We start from the raw sequence: 14,691 nt of genomic DNA on the forward strand, positions 1-14,691 counted from the left end.
CACTGTCATTTGTACCATGTTCCAATATATTTTAAAAATATATTTTAAAGTATACAATTTTGGTATCTAATTATTTAAGAGTACTTTTCCCCAGTATTCTTTGCGCTTTTACTTAATGGTTAATATTGTGAAATGGTATTAAGTGTGGACCTCATTTTGCCTTTGTGCATCAATTGTATGTGTTAATTTAAATGTTCTTTATACTTTATTTCTCCCTCATTACTGGTAGTCGTAACTCCTTTCAGTGATTTTAAAAAAGATGTCACTTAACATTCTTATCAGATTCAGAAATACCACATCTAGAGAGTTTTTAAAACCCGTCCCAGAAGTTTTTAATGTCAGCTGAATTGGCAAATACCTCATTGCCAAGTGTCCTAAAAAGTGTTTCCAAGAATCCTATAGGTTTCCTAGCCTTACTACAGCCAGCTTGGTTAGAGTCCAGTTGATCTGGGTTTGACTTTACTCCTGTGGTCAGCGGTCCAGTAGGGAGACATTCAGCTTGTACATTAAGCTCACCATGCAGACTTCCTGCGCTGCATGGTCCTCAGCCCAGGATGCTCATGCAGAATAGCACGTGGCTGGAGACTTGTGTGTTTTCCAGGTAACAATCATGCACACCTAAAAGGTGACCTGTCCTTCCAGAGCATCTTACGTGATGGGTGCAGCTTCAGAGCGTCTCCGTAACATCCTTGCATCTTCATGCACTTGTCTGTGAGCTGTCCCTGGTGTCCGCTTGCTCACCATTACTGTGGTAACCGATCTTGCAGCTGCTTCATGGCCCAGTCCTTTCTATAGTTGCAAGCCCTTGGACGTGGCCCCATGCCACCTGCATTTGCACATGACTGCGCAAGTGGGCATTTCCAGCCTACCCTGCCGTTTGTTTTCCTTTGTTTCCTACTGTCACATGCTGTGTGTGAAACGTGGAGTCCTGGAGCCCATTCTTGATCATTAACCAGTTTTCCCCATTATGCATGTTCTAAATGAAGTTCCTCCTGGATTGAATATATAATTATTTACCTTCTTGACTGGTGTATTTTGGTTTTTAATTCAAAATAATATCACTACTTTGTTTTCATTATAATTTCTGGCATTTTGTTTTGATTTGCTGTTTTAAATGTGTATGAGCACAAGTTTTGCTCTATCTGAATTACTGGTTTTGTTTGATAATCTTAATTCTTATGCCAGAGTAAGTGTTTTATTTCCTTATATAACATGCATAAAAAATCCTTTTGAGTAACTTCACATATAAAAAATGTTTACAAAGGTTTAAATTGGTTTTTTCCCTTCACATTTGTAACTATCTTAAATGGATAAAAATGACCAGGCCTTTTTGCATTGAATATAAACCTTTGGAAGCAACTTATACTACAAAAGTTCATACTTTAAAGTATCTCAAAGCCATTCAAGTAGTATCAAAATGCAGTTTGGTCAGAACAGAGGTGTTAATTGATAGACGTGGAAGTATGAACTCTGGAGAGTGCAATAGAGCTAAAGTTGATGAGAAGCAGGTCTTAAGAAGTGTTTTGAGGTGACCTCTTCCCCAGGATGGGATCCTGTTCATTTGGGCTGGTGCAGGTTGGCACCTGTGTGTGCTTGGGTAGTGGTCCCTCTCTCTATCTACCATTTGGTTAGAATGAATGGGCAAAAGAACTTCAGGACTCCATGGCTGTGCCTGCTTTGTAAAAGCAAGTTTGGGTTTGTTGGTGTACCTGGTTCATCTCCAGGAGTGTCAGCGCACTGTTGACACCTGTAGTCCTTGCAGACCATCCTGAAACCTGCTGGCGTTCCTGGCTAGGAAAGAATGCAGTCCCTTCCACAGGTGGACACTCCTTCCTATCAGCTGGTGATTGTTTCTCTTGGTGGTCCAGATGGACCCAGGAACTTTTCATGCCGTGGTTGGGACCATGATGGCCCTGAGGAGTAGCCTGTGGTGACAACAGATCTCAGAAGTTGAATTGACTTCACAGGTATTTTAATCAAATAGGTATTGACCTTAGATTCTCATTTGTGGTACATGAGTGTTTAACGTAAAAACATCTACAGCCTTGTCACTTTAAGTCAGCAGTAGAGTTTCCCAGCACACTTTTCCAGGATGAATTTAACACCAAGAATCTCCATTTTTCTGGTTTTGGGGTTTGTTTGTTTGTTTGTGTTTTGTTTGGGGGGAAGTTGTTTGTTTCTTCTGGTGGCACCTTGGGCCCCATACATGTTAGACATGCCTCTGCTCCTGAGCTGCACTCCCAGCCATTTTTATTCCATGGGGAGACAAGGTCTAAGTTTCCCAGGCTGGCCTCAAACTTTGTAGTCATGCCTCAGCCTCCTAAGTAGTTGGGGTTAGAAACGTACACCACAAGGACTGGTGTATTTTTTCTGTCTGTAATTGCTCTCTTGAGCAGACTTGAAGAGTACAGGTTTTAAGAGTGATGTGACTAGCTCGTTTGGTAAGTAATAGATGATTGCTAATGTCTTAAACATGAGATTTTAAGGACACCCCCCAGGAGTAAATTTTAATTTAATTCCCCTAATTCAGCCACACACATGATGCTTTAACTTCTGATTTCTTTGGTCTTCTAAAACCTGTAGTGAACAGCGGTTCTTACTTGTTTTTAGAAATTAAGAGCAGCAGATCACACCTCCCTGTGTTCAGATGCTGCGAGCACACTGTGTCACGTTGAGACCACAGTGTCTGGTTTCCATTGCGACCCGTGCGGTCTGATTGTTCCTACACAGCTTTGGACAGTTTTGTGGAGTCTGTTTCACATGCCTCTTGCCAAAACCCCAGCCCTGCTTAGTCTGGCAGCACTGCTGCTTGTCTCCTTCCCCACTGGGTGTCACCCTGCCTCCTGGCGTCATCCTCACTGTCTGCCTGTTGGAATTCAGGCCATGGCAGGAGAACAAGTTTCACAAAAGGTCACTTGAGTTCTGGTTTTAACTAGACACTTTAAAGAAAAAAAGTAGACGTTCAAGTGAATCAGTTCTAATTACCCATGTCTGGTGGGAATGGCGAAGGAAATGCTTTTCACCTGCTCCTTCCTTGGGAAGTTGCATCCTCCCTGGGTCAGCTTTCTCACTCATGCAGCTGGCCACCCCTCAGGTTCGGGGCCACTGCCTGAGCACTTGGACGTTGGTCATGAACTTGATGTGGTCCAGTCTCCTCGGCTTCCTTGTACACAAGTCCTCGGCGGTTTCTGCTTGTGTGAGAGGGCATCTTCTCTGATCTTGGGGAACAGAACCAGCGTGGGTGGGTCCTAGGAGCAGTGCCCTGGAGCTGACCTGGGCACGGGCAGCTCGGCTTTTGGGCTCTGGAGCGATCTGCTGTGGAGGTGGTTGCATGCCCCAGTCTGCTTGCAGCTCTGCCTGGCAGCTGAGTGTGTGTCTGTCCTGAGGTGGGGAGCGCTCACAAGGCGCTGCTGTGGCCATCCTCCTGTCCAGTGCGTTTCTTCCCTAGTGCAGCCAGCGCTCATGGCTCGGAGCTGGCTGAGACCTTCCCCGCTGTTTTAACTCTTAGTCATAAGACGTGTGGCCACTGAGTTGCCTGAGACTCTGGCCCTAGGGAAGCATCTCTCCTGCCCCCAGGTCGAGAACCGGGCTTCTCTGGCCCGGGAAGCTGGGAGGTTGGGCCAAATCCAGGGAGTCTTGTGTCCCGCACCTTCAGCCTCACCTAAGTCTTCTCAGCAGATGCCGCTCTGGCATCGGAAAGTGAGGGTCGCGGCACGTGTGTTTTGAGAATATTCAGCCGTCTTCCTGGAACTGCGAGTCAGTAGGAATGTGGGAAGTGGAAGTACTTCCTTCCCACAGCACGAGTATAGAGTACAGTGTGGTCACCAGAGACGATGTTGGGTCCTCTGAGAGGTCTACACAGGCCACCTTCCGCAGGCAGAGTGCTGTGTTTAAACGGCCCCGCAAGCAACCGCAGGAGCTGCCACAGGATCTTGGTGTCAGCAAGAGTTCAATCCCAAGGTTCTGAAGGTCTGGGGGCCAGTTGAATGGCATGGCTGGTAGTGTGCCATTTTAAAAAGTGATCAACCCAGACGCCAGCACCCAGCCTTCGAGCACCTACTGTAGGTACCAGGGACACCGGAAGGACGGTCCGTTGGTAGTCGTGTTCCCCGAGTTCCTGGGGCAGGCTGAGGGAAGGCCCTCCGAGGGTGTTTCTGTGCTTCCCACGCTCGTTTCCTGCTGGCTGCCGCCTGGTTCATTTCTGCCGCCTTTACGAGTAAGAGCATTAGCAAGAGGCACCCACTAAGCAAGCGCGTGCACCCCCGGGGTAGGTGTTACGGGTTCCCAGGCTGTGGTGGAACCCAGGCCTCTGGCGGCACAGCTGCCCTCGGGCCTCACTCCACAGTGCAGCCCTCCTGAGGCAGTCGTGGTTCTTGGGTTTTATTGTCCTGCAGTTATTTTTTCTTTCTTTTTTCTCTCTCCTCCTCCTCCTCCTCCTCCTCCTCCTCCTCCTCCTCCTCCTCCTCTCTCTCAAGTTTGTTTCTGCCTAGTGAGTGGGTTTTATTCCCAGACCTGGGTACTGTCCTGGGTTCTGGGCTTAGCAAATGAAAGGACAGACACCCTTATTGGTGGTGGGGGGGGGGTCTTCACATTGTTATCTGAGTTTTTTTTTCCCCAAACCTTTTCAGAAGTACGAAATGGCAAAAATGACCTCTACTTGCCATTTTATACGAGAGACATTGGCATCTGAATCCCAAGCAGGACCAGGTGTTAGTGCGTAGATGCTGGCGTCCCGGGGTCCCTCCGTTCAGGGAGCACGCTGGTCTGTCTGAGTAGCACCATGGAGGTGAGGGAGTGAGCCGGGGTGCCACTGCCTGGGGAGCCCCGAGTGAGCGGAGCACCCTGCTCACGTCCCTGCTGCACCCTCCCCAGGTTTTACTTTGACTTACTTTTTTTTAAGGTGACCTGTTCACCATGGATTTGGGAGAAGTGAGTACTGGTTTGGTAATGAGGTAAGGACTTGGCTTTGCTGGTTTGGAGTGTGGAGGGTTAGGGAGAACTTAGGGAGTAAAGGAGATTAGTGCCTTTAGTATTTGTGATACGAAAAAGAGTGGAGCCACCCAGACCTCAGGGAACTTTGGTTAGGTGGGTACATGTGAATATGGTGAATCAAAGATCCTTTTGAAATTAGTTAATGTGGGATTCATGCGTGGCATATGAAAAATCAAGATTCGAGTGCTGTCAGGGTTTGGGGAAGAGGTGTGTGTGTACAGAGTGTTGACCTGGGGGCCTGACTAGATGTGTGCCTTTTCCACTGCTGGACACGAGAGAAGGTGCGTGTGTAGCTTTAGCTCTAGGTTCCTTGGGACTCCAGGTTTTTTAGAGTGTGTCTTCAGTTTTCTGTATCTTGGTCTCAGATCAAAAGCCACTCAGGCAATGTGCTTTGGGCCACTCTTGAACCTTAACCTTCATCTTTCTTTTTTAGTGAATTTAGTGGATTTTAAAAAAAATCTCAGTATTGTTTTAATGACTTTACATTTTTTAAGAATTGTCTGTTTCTTTTAAAAAAATATTTGCTGCATCTAGAAGAAAATGTTTAGAATTGTCTCTAGGCCTAATCTCTGTTCTGTAAACAAGAACCTTCAAATTAGGATTTTTGCCATCAGGTGTATCTAGAACATATATCTGGAATTCTATGATATTAATTGAAACTGCACACTTCAAGAAATATTTTTTTGTTGTAGAAAGTTAAGTTCTAGTAGGATACAGCTTTCATTAGTGGTCTTTTGTGATTACTTGACGGTTTTAAAGCATTCATCTCTGTATAAAGGATTGGAGATATGCCTCGCTCGGTTCTCGTGTGTGTCCAGGAGTCTGAAGCCTCTGCTTTCTGTGCAGCTTCAAGCCTGGACTGTGCCATGCCACTCGGGAACGGTGAGACGGAAGACGACGCTGACAGAATGCACGTCGACAGAGAGTTTCCTGCTGTAACAGGTGGGAGTGGACAGTTTCCCGTTGTCTGCAACAACAGCCCAATGGTCGAAGACACCACACAACGAGAGAGTGGTTCTGTTGGACCAAAAGAAATAGAAATATATACTGTTTCAGCAATGCAGACCCCTTGTCGTTGCAAGAATCAGTATGCTTATTATTTCTAACATGATTTTCTCTCAGACATTTTTGCACTGTGCCATCCAGTGTCTTCAAAAAAGTGTTACAATTTGCATATCTTGGGCAAGTTTGTAGATACAAGGACAAGTGTTTTGGTGCATTCTCTGGAAATGAGAAATACAAGTGCAATCTTCCTGTTTTGATTTGAAGCTTTTGCTTAATGTGCCTTGCTTATTTTTAATGAGGTTGCATTTTTTTACTTTCTGACAACCTTTGGATGACCTGCCAGTCATGCCATTGCTGGTCTTTTCAAGGCAGTGCACAGCTCACTGTGCACCTTGGGAACCGGTCGTACGGTGGAGCTGGCTCGAACCCACCCATGCCAGTGCCGGGTCTTTGGCCCGTGGGCTTGGTTGCTTTGGTGTCTGGCCCTCCATCTAAGTCTTAAATGCTGAACATCATTTCACAAAACAATTCATGTGTTAGGATGTTTAACATTAAAACAGCTAATAGTCATATTTTTTTGTTTTTAAAAGACAAAAGCTCAATTTCTTCTAGCACTTGGAATTTCTAAAAGGATTTATCTATTTCGCTGACACCTTTTTTTTGCCATTCTTTTATTTAGGTGACCACAAAAACATTTTAGCCTTTCTCTTGACATGTTAATCAATTTAGAAGTACTTTTTAAAAGTACTTCGGAAGTACTTTTTAATACATTTTTATGCTAAATTCTTCACTGGGAAGAAAAAAGCATGTATTTTGTTTCCAGACCACATGAAAATGTCATTCTGTTCACCAAAATGAAAGGAAATACATACAGATTTCTAGGAGCCACCAAATTGTTATGTAGTGTCACCTTTTTTGCCAAATAATTATATGAAACGGGTAGAGTTTGCCATGGGCAATTCTGATGGGATAGTGCATTTTCTGTAGTCAGGATGTTTGTTCTTGTCTAAAAATGAACAAGACTCAAAGCCTGCTTTTAGGAAAAGTGACATTGCTATGTGCTTCTGCGTGGGCAGGGTAATCACTCTGCCTTCTCCCCACATGACTTCCTGGTGATTTCATGTGAAGCGTGGTGCCTGGCTTCACTTCTGGCCCTGTCTATCACCAGGTCAGATGCGGGGTAGGCCTTCCCCGTGCTTTCCACCGTGGCCTTAAGATACTATCTGATGGAAGAAACAGGCTTATAAATCACTGGAGATTACTTGCATTTTTCTTAGGTGAAACAGCTTTCCTTGTCCACTGAAAGTTTACAGGAACTGCCTCCTCTCTTGACTAGGAAGTCACAGGAGTCAGGCTGCTTTCCCCTAAGGACATCCAAGTGTCTGTCTTTGTTCTTTGTTCTTATAGAATTATTTTCAAAGACAATGTTTGTTTGAAAAACTGCTCAAACATTGCCTTTACATTTTGAATGCCTCTCATCTGAGAACCTCATGCAAGGTCCAGAGCCCTCCCTTTTCTGAAGGACTGTGGCTTCCTCTGGGACTGCTGGTCTTGTATCACAGGCTGCGTCCTCAGGCGGTTCCCAGCCCACTCCTTGTGCTTTGGATGTTGTGGCACTTGTGGGGAAGTGGACATGTGGTGGGACAAGAAGTACAGAAGGCTCTTGAGGTACAGCTGGAACCCAGCAAGGGAGCGTTGCAGAGAATGGGCCCAGCCCAGTATCTCACACAGTCTCTAGGCTGCTGCTCTTACGCTCAGTTTTATTAGAGTTCCCAAGACAAGATGAGTTCTGAGCACTTGAGAAAAATTCAGTTTACTTTATTTCAGTATAAAACTACACACACAGTGTACTGGAAACAGTCCAGTGTTGCCATCATGTCTATGAGTTCCATCACATAAGGTGATTAATACTTTCATTTTTTGAAAAAAATAAAAAATTTCCCCTGGGAATTACCTGATTTCTTTATATTTAGTCCTTTGGACACTGCTCTCTAGTCTTCAGTTTTAATGAAATAGAAAAGCTAGCCTTTAGTTTGAAAATAATCCATTATCCCTGAAGAATTTATAGCAGTTATTAAGCTAATTATTGATGAAATTGCCAAAAAATGTATGCTCATGCAATGTTTAGAAGATGTTGTGTTCACTGAACCAGCCACGATCCTGTCTTCGCCAGAAGACAGGCGGGACACAGACCCGTCAGGGCTGGTGAGGCAGCAGACGGGAAAGCCCTTCATGGGAAGAGTGGCGCTGTGGTGCCTGCCAGTGTCCGGAGTGTGAAGTGGGTCCTTCTGAACGTCACTAGGCCCGAGCTCCTCTCTAGCTGTTGCTCCTCACTTTGATGAAACAGGGCCTTGAGGTGAAATTTTTTATTACCAAGCAAGAGATAATTTTAGATCATTCTCTGTATTGTTCTGTGAATTCTGAAAACTTGGGCATTCTCTAATTCCAACATACAGAAAAGTAACTGGTAATTAATTGTCTTCCAGCATGCCCAGACACTTTGTGATGAACTTTACATCCATGGGACGTGTCCCTCCTGAGGGGGTTAGTATGTGCAGGTTAAACTATCAGCATTTTTTCCAGCATAAGTGGTTTTTGAAAATGACCTAACACCAGGAAACCTTGGCTCTCGTGGTCATTTTGAGCTGGACTCTGAAGAGACTCCTCAGAACTGTGCGCTTAGCCCGCAGCCGTGTGAGTGTCACTGGGGTGCCCAGCCCTCACTGTGCTCTCTGTTCTGCTGGTGCTCTGACGCAGCATTCGGCAGAAGTCCTTAACAGATTTGAGCATCACAAAGAAAAGCCAGCTCCTCCTGTCCCTGTGCTTCCTGACTGAGGAGCAAGGCTTCGTCCTGTGGTGCGTTGCGTGTGGTTGGAGCTCTCCTAACTCACCTGCTTCCTTCCCACCCCACCCCTTAAGAACTAGAGAAGTTTTAACTTTGTAGGAAACTACGTTCAGTTCTGATGGACCTTTTCAGGCACTATGTTTAAAACTGCTCTTCAAAAGTAGTCCCAAAATAAGTTTTTTGACAGTTTTTTCATAGTGTGGGTATTTTTCAAGCATTGTGTTTGTCAGCTGGTGTTTTCAGATATGACTGCTCAGTGCTACTGAAATGCATACATTTTCCGTATCTTGCCAGGCAGATACTACTCTTATGTTTTATGTGTAAATATACCTGTTCATTTTAATTTTGGAAAAGAAGCTGGTTTGTCTAAAAGAAGCAACAGCAAAGAAACTAAATCTTTTAAAATTGTGGCAGCAATGAAGCATTGTATAGTGTCTCCCACCCTGTTCTGAATTTTGGTGACAGGTGTATTTCTTAATGCAGATATGAAAAACAGTAGCTCCGTATCGAATACATTGACAAATGGATGTGTCGTCAATGGACATGTGGACTTCCCCTGCATGGCCCAGCTCAGTGGGATGGAAAGCAGGAGTGACCCGTGCTTGACAGGCCTTAATGGAATTAGCAGTGGATTAGTGGGTTCTGTCGGTGTTAACGGGACTGAGGAGCCAGAAAGGAGCGTGAGTGCCAACCCTGAGATGTGCGGCTCTCTGCACCTGAATGGCAGCCCGAGCAGCTGTGTGGCCAGCAGGCCCTCCTGGGTGGAGGACCTGGGGGAGAACTTGCAGTACGGACACTACCACGGGTTTGGGGACACTGCCGAGAGCATTCCTGAGCTGAGCAGCGTGGTGGAGCACTCGAGCTGCGTGCGCGTGGAGCAGCGCTACGACAGCGCCGTCCTGGGGGCCATGCACCTGCACCGCGGCTCCTGAGGACGGGAGGCTGGCCCCCCGACGGCCGGCCCGGAGCACGAAAGTGGAGTCCCCCCAGCAGCTCCCCGTGCGTGCGTGGTGCGCGAGAGGGCTTCCTGTGCGGAGGTGTCCCTGGCGGGTATCTGTCCTTTGATAAGATGCTCTTTTGCGGTTTGGTGTTTCTGGTGCCGGTGTCTACGTGGTCTTTTTAACACCGTCACCAGGTTGCCGTTTTTCTTTCCATAAGTTGTATCTGATCAAGATAAGTGGGCAGTCGTGAGGTGCCTGGCGAGTTTCCTCTCGCATTGGGCGTTGTTTTGAGAGCCCCCTTGCTGTCTCTGTGGGTCCTGGCCACACGCCTCTTCCCGGTGGGCGCATCCTCAGCGAGAGTCCCATCGTGATTGAGTGAAGAAAAGAGCACTTGTCTCTTTCGGCATCTCTCACTGAAACTGCAGCTTGCCACGTGGTGAAGGTCTTAGTGGTGGCGCACACTGGCTTCACGGTGCCACCCGTGCCCTGGGCTCCCCTGGGAGCAGGCCCAGCCTGGGGTGGATTCTGGTGGACTGTTTTCACTCCACATTTCCTACTTGCTTTCTAGAATTTTTACCACAGGCAATGGTTTCCTTTATACATAGCAGAGATCACTGTTTGTAGGAACTGTCAGATCAAAATATTTAACTATTTTTACTTTTTCTCTTTTGTTTTTTGAGGTTTTCTGCTTTAAATGTACACACACACACACACACACACACACATACATACACATCACTATGTATATCTAGTAACTGAGAGAATTTTTGAATCTCTTAAAACTGCATTAAGTTTATGATTTTATAGAAACTAGTTGTTACACTGTGCAAATATTGTAATGAATTTTTACTTTTCTGATTTTTGTAATAACAATTGGTGCAGATGGAGAAAATGTCAAATGAGCAAACCAGTGTTGTAGGAGTGAACTAACGTTTGTTCTCAAATCATTCTCTACAAATCAAGTAAAACTCTCTCGGTCACTTTGTTCCTCTGTGTGCTTTCTCCAGGGGCAGGGGGATCGGCGGGGGAAGAGCGGGAGGGAGGGCTTTGGTGGTGTTGTGTTATATTTTGCTGGTAAGGTTTTACTTCATTCCCAGGTTCTCCATCGTGTTTTTAAAACACTTTTGCTTTGTTAAAATCCTCTACTTTTGTGGCACCTGTTCTCACTGGATCTGTCTTGGGGGAATATAAATTATGTGCCAGCTAGCCTCATTTCCTTAGATACTTATTTTCATAAAAGATCGCTAACATAATCTTCCAGACTTCTTAGGTTCAGCAAATATTAAAGTGAACGTAGACTTTTAAGAATGTGAATCACAGTGAGTTGATGGCAACGAATAGCCTTTCCAGCATCGAGTGATCCGACAGTCGCGGGCCCTCTGTGAACACCAACAGGAGAAGCGGGAAGCTGTGAGCCACAGCAGTCAGCAGCTGTCAAGCTCAGAATCCAGATTGGGCCTCGGAAACTCTTTCACAGACAGAGCCCAGAAGCCACCACATTGCTCTGAGTCTTTAAAGAAGATGAAACTTAATGCCACCCACTACTTGGACTTTAAAGTATTTCAGAGACTTCATGCTGAGAATCCAGTGAACCTTTTGAAAGATGCTAAGGATCAGAATATTTAAAGAGGCTTCTGAATTGTTGGACAGACTGTGACTGGGACAGAAACACTGCCTAGCACCTGTGGAGGGGCAGCACCCACGCTCCAGCAGGTGGTCCTACGGTCTCGTTAGAGCCAGCTCGCTGGGACGTCCCGCCCTCACTGAGCCGTACTGGGGAGTTGTGGTGGAATTGTGTCTCACCTTGGATCTGCTCCATAGAAATGGAAGGGAGAAGGTGGACGGATCAGGAGGGGCGGGAACTGGGCACTGAACTGGGTGGTAGACACAGGAATCCTCACTGTGTGTGTTTTTGGGAAAGTTTTTGTTTCTGATTAGCACTGTAAGGAGAAGAGTGCTTTAAAAAACCGTGGTTGTCATTTTGACGTTGGCCAAGAATAGGCTTGGATTTTACCAAACTTGCCAAGACTACGTTTATACCAAGCTACTGGAATGATTCACTGATTCTCAGCCTTTTTGGTGTGAAGACCCTTTTCCATGCTTGTGTTCTTGTATGTTTGTCGCAATTAGAAAACAAAATCAAGTTCATTTACTGTAGCACCCAAACCATGAGACCTTGGCCTTTCTCTTAAGATGTGCGAGTCCTCTGCACTGAACTGAAGCGCTGCCAGGAGAAGTGCTGGGTATGATTTCGATGGAAGATGTGGAGGAAGTCTGTCTTCATCCACGTACATACTTGGAAAAGGCAGTGATAATAGCATTTGCAGCTGAAGTTTGTGGTTATTTGGTGATTTTTTTTAAAGCTTCATTGCAATGTTGACTCAGAATCCACATCAGTGCCTGGCATGGTGGCGCTTGCCTATAATCCCAGAAGCTCAGGAGGCTGAGACTGGAGAATCACGAATTCAAAGCCAGCCTCAGCAACGGCAAGGCACTAAGCAACTCAGACCCTATTTCTAAAAAAATACAAAATAGGGCTGGGGATGTGGCTCAGTGGTTGAGTGACCCTGAGTTCATTCAATCCCTGGTACAGGAAAAAAAAAATCCACATCAGTGAACTGAAGGTATTCAGTTAAAGTCCATTTGCCCAGTGCTCAGTGGACCTCTAGCCTATGCCTGGTTTATAACCTTCCACATTGGGTATTTGGAAAGTATCGTTTTAACTGAGTTTGCAAATCTTTCAAGTGTTGAAACATTTTGTTATTGTTTATCAATATACCACATAAATATCACTAACAACTCAGAAAAGCCACAGGTGGGATGCTGTGACTTGTGGTGGGTACAAATTTTGTAGTTGACGTTTTTTGCCGGAAAACTAAGATTCTCTTGGCCACGAACTGTCAGCTGGCTTTCTCTGGCAGGCTCACCTTGTGAACTTTTATTTTTTTAACCATTGTACACAAATGGGGTGCAACTCGATTCTTTAGTAATACACAAAGTATAGTCACACCTTTTGTGTAATCATACATGTACATAGAGTAATGATGTTTACCTCATTCTGTTCTCTCTCCTTCCCTCCTCCTGCTCCCCGTCCCTCACTTTCCTCTGTACAGTCCCTCCTTCCTCCATTCTTGCCTCCCCACTCCCCCATTACGTATCATCATCCACTTATCAGAGAAATCATTTGACCTTTGTTTTTTTTTGGGGGGGTGGGGATTAGTTTATTTCACTTAGCATGATATGCTCAACTCCATCCGTTTACCTGCAAATGCCGTAATTTTATTCTTTATGGCTGAATAGTATTCCATTGTGTATGTATACCACAGTTTCTTTATCCATTCATCTTTTGAAGGGTATCTAGGTTGGTTTCACAATCTAGCTATTGTGAATTAGGCTGCTGTAAACATTGATGTAGCCGCATCACTAAAAAGCTTTTTCTCAGCAAAGGAAACAATATGAAGACAGAGCCTACAGAGTGGGAGAAAATCTTTGGCACACGCACTTCATATAAACACTAATCTCCAGAATCTATAAAGAACTCAAAAAACTTTACACCAAGTTTACAAATAACCCAGTCAATAAATGGCTAAGGAAATGAGCAGACAATTCATGGAAGATCTGTACGTAACCAACAGATATATGAAAAAATGTTCACCATCTTTAGTAATAAGAGAAATGCAAATCAAAACCACCCTAAGATTCCATCTCACCACAATTAGAATGGCGATTATCAAGAATACAAGTAACAATAGGTGTTGGCGAGGATGTGGGGAAAGGCACACGCATACATTGCTGGTGGGGCTGCAGTTGGTGCAGCCACTCTGGAAAGCAGTGTGGAGACTCCTCAGAAAGCTTGGGATGGACCCACCATTTGACCAGCCATCCCCTCCTCAGTCTCTGCCCACAGGACTTAAAGTCAGCACACTTTTCACTTCAGAATCCTGTCTGCCAAGTTCTGGGTCTCACTCGCTGTCACCTGCCACTCATTTTCAGGTAGAAGTCTGACTTCTGGAAATGCCAGAAGCTTCCGTGGTGACACTGGCAGTGCTGCCCCTGGAGAAGGCCCTGGCACTGAGGCCACAGCGCCCTTGGGCCTGCGGGCCCTTCGTCACCTCACGCTGCTCGGACAGCCTTCCTGAGTAACTGGCCTTCTCCCTAACTCAGCGACCAGCGACCAGGCGCCCTGTCATGGAGCCCCTGGCTCTTCCGAGCTAGCACTCCATCCGCCATTTGTCCAGAACCATCTATGAGGAAGGCGAGGGGCATCCTGGTGTTGACCCTCAGACCCCCTGAATGGTCCTGAGGTGGGAGGTGCCAGCAGCCAAGTCACAATTCTGGAGAGTGGGGGGGTTCGTCATGACTCCCCGGATCGAGGAGCAAGGACAGCAGGGAGAGGGTCCGCCAGTCAGAAGAGCCTGAAGGATTTTGAGAGCCAAGAGTGGTTGAGAGGGGACGTGTCCTCAAGAGTTTGGAGATGGAAAAGTACATTGGAGAAGTGCCGGACGGAGATGGCCGCCTCTCCTGGAGAGGGTCCGCGTTCACTGAGGTAACCCAGCAACGAGGGAGCACCGCGGGCCCCCAGGAGGCGACTGGCTGTGTGCGGCCAGCGGGGTGACCAGGAAGGCCGGCACTTCCTCCCAGGCCAGTGGGGCGTGGGCGAGAGGCAGCGGCTCCGCCCCGGGGGACACTGCTAAGCTGGCCGGGGCTTCCGGGGGCCCGGGAAGGTCTCGGGTGTGGCCATTCACTGTGTGCGGCCCTCGTGCAGGGCAGATGGAGCCAGAACCCGAGGGCAGGTGGGCAGGGGAGAACTGGGAGGGGCTTGCTCTCGAGGCTCCTCTTCAAGGTGCTGCGGTCGCCAGCCCACAGTTGCCGTGGATTTGTCTCGGGGACACGGGGTGTTGGATGTCT

General features: G+C 46.5%; 1 protein-coding gene across 2 annotated transcripts in view; it reads left to right on the forward strand.

The window, feature by feature from the left end:
- Ankrd10 (ankyrin repeat domain 10) overlaps window positions 1–10,768 on the forward strand; it is a 29,491-nt gene extending 18,723 nt beyond the window's left edge. For both annotated transcript variants that reach the window (XM_047552269.1, XM_047552270.1), the window contains exons 5-6: window positions 5,839–5,934; window positions 9,326–10,768. In XM_047552269.1, the coding sequence (XP_047408225.1) occupies window positions 5,839–5,934; window positions 9,326–9,774 (545 nt within the window). In that variant the 3' untranslated portion in view covers window positions 9,775–10,768. The remainder of the gene's footprint in view (window positions 1–5,838; window positions 5,935–9,325) is intronic.
- Window positions 10,769–14,691: the final 3,923 nt, after the last annotated feature.

The sequence above is a fragment of the Sciurus carolinensis genome, chromosome 5 (genome assembly GCF_902686445.1).
Source record: "Sciurus carolinensis chromosome 5, mSciCar1.2, whole genome shotgun sequence".
Taxonomy (NCBI): domain Eukaryota; kingdom Metazoa; phylum Chordata; class Mammalia; order Rodentia; family Sciuridae; genus Sciurus; species Sciurus carolinensis.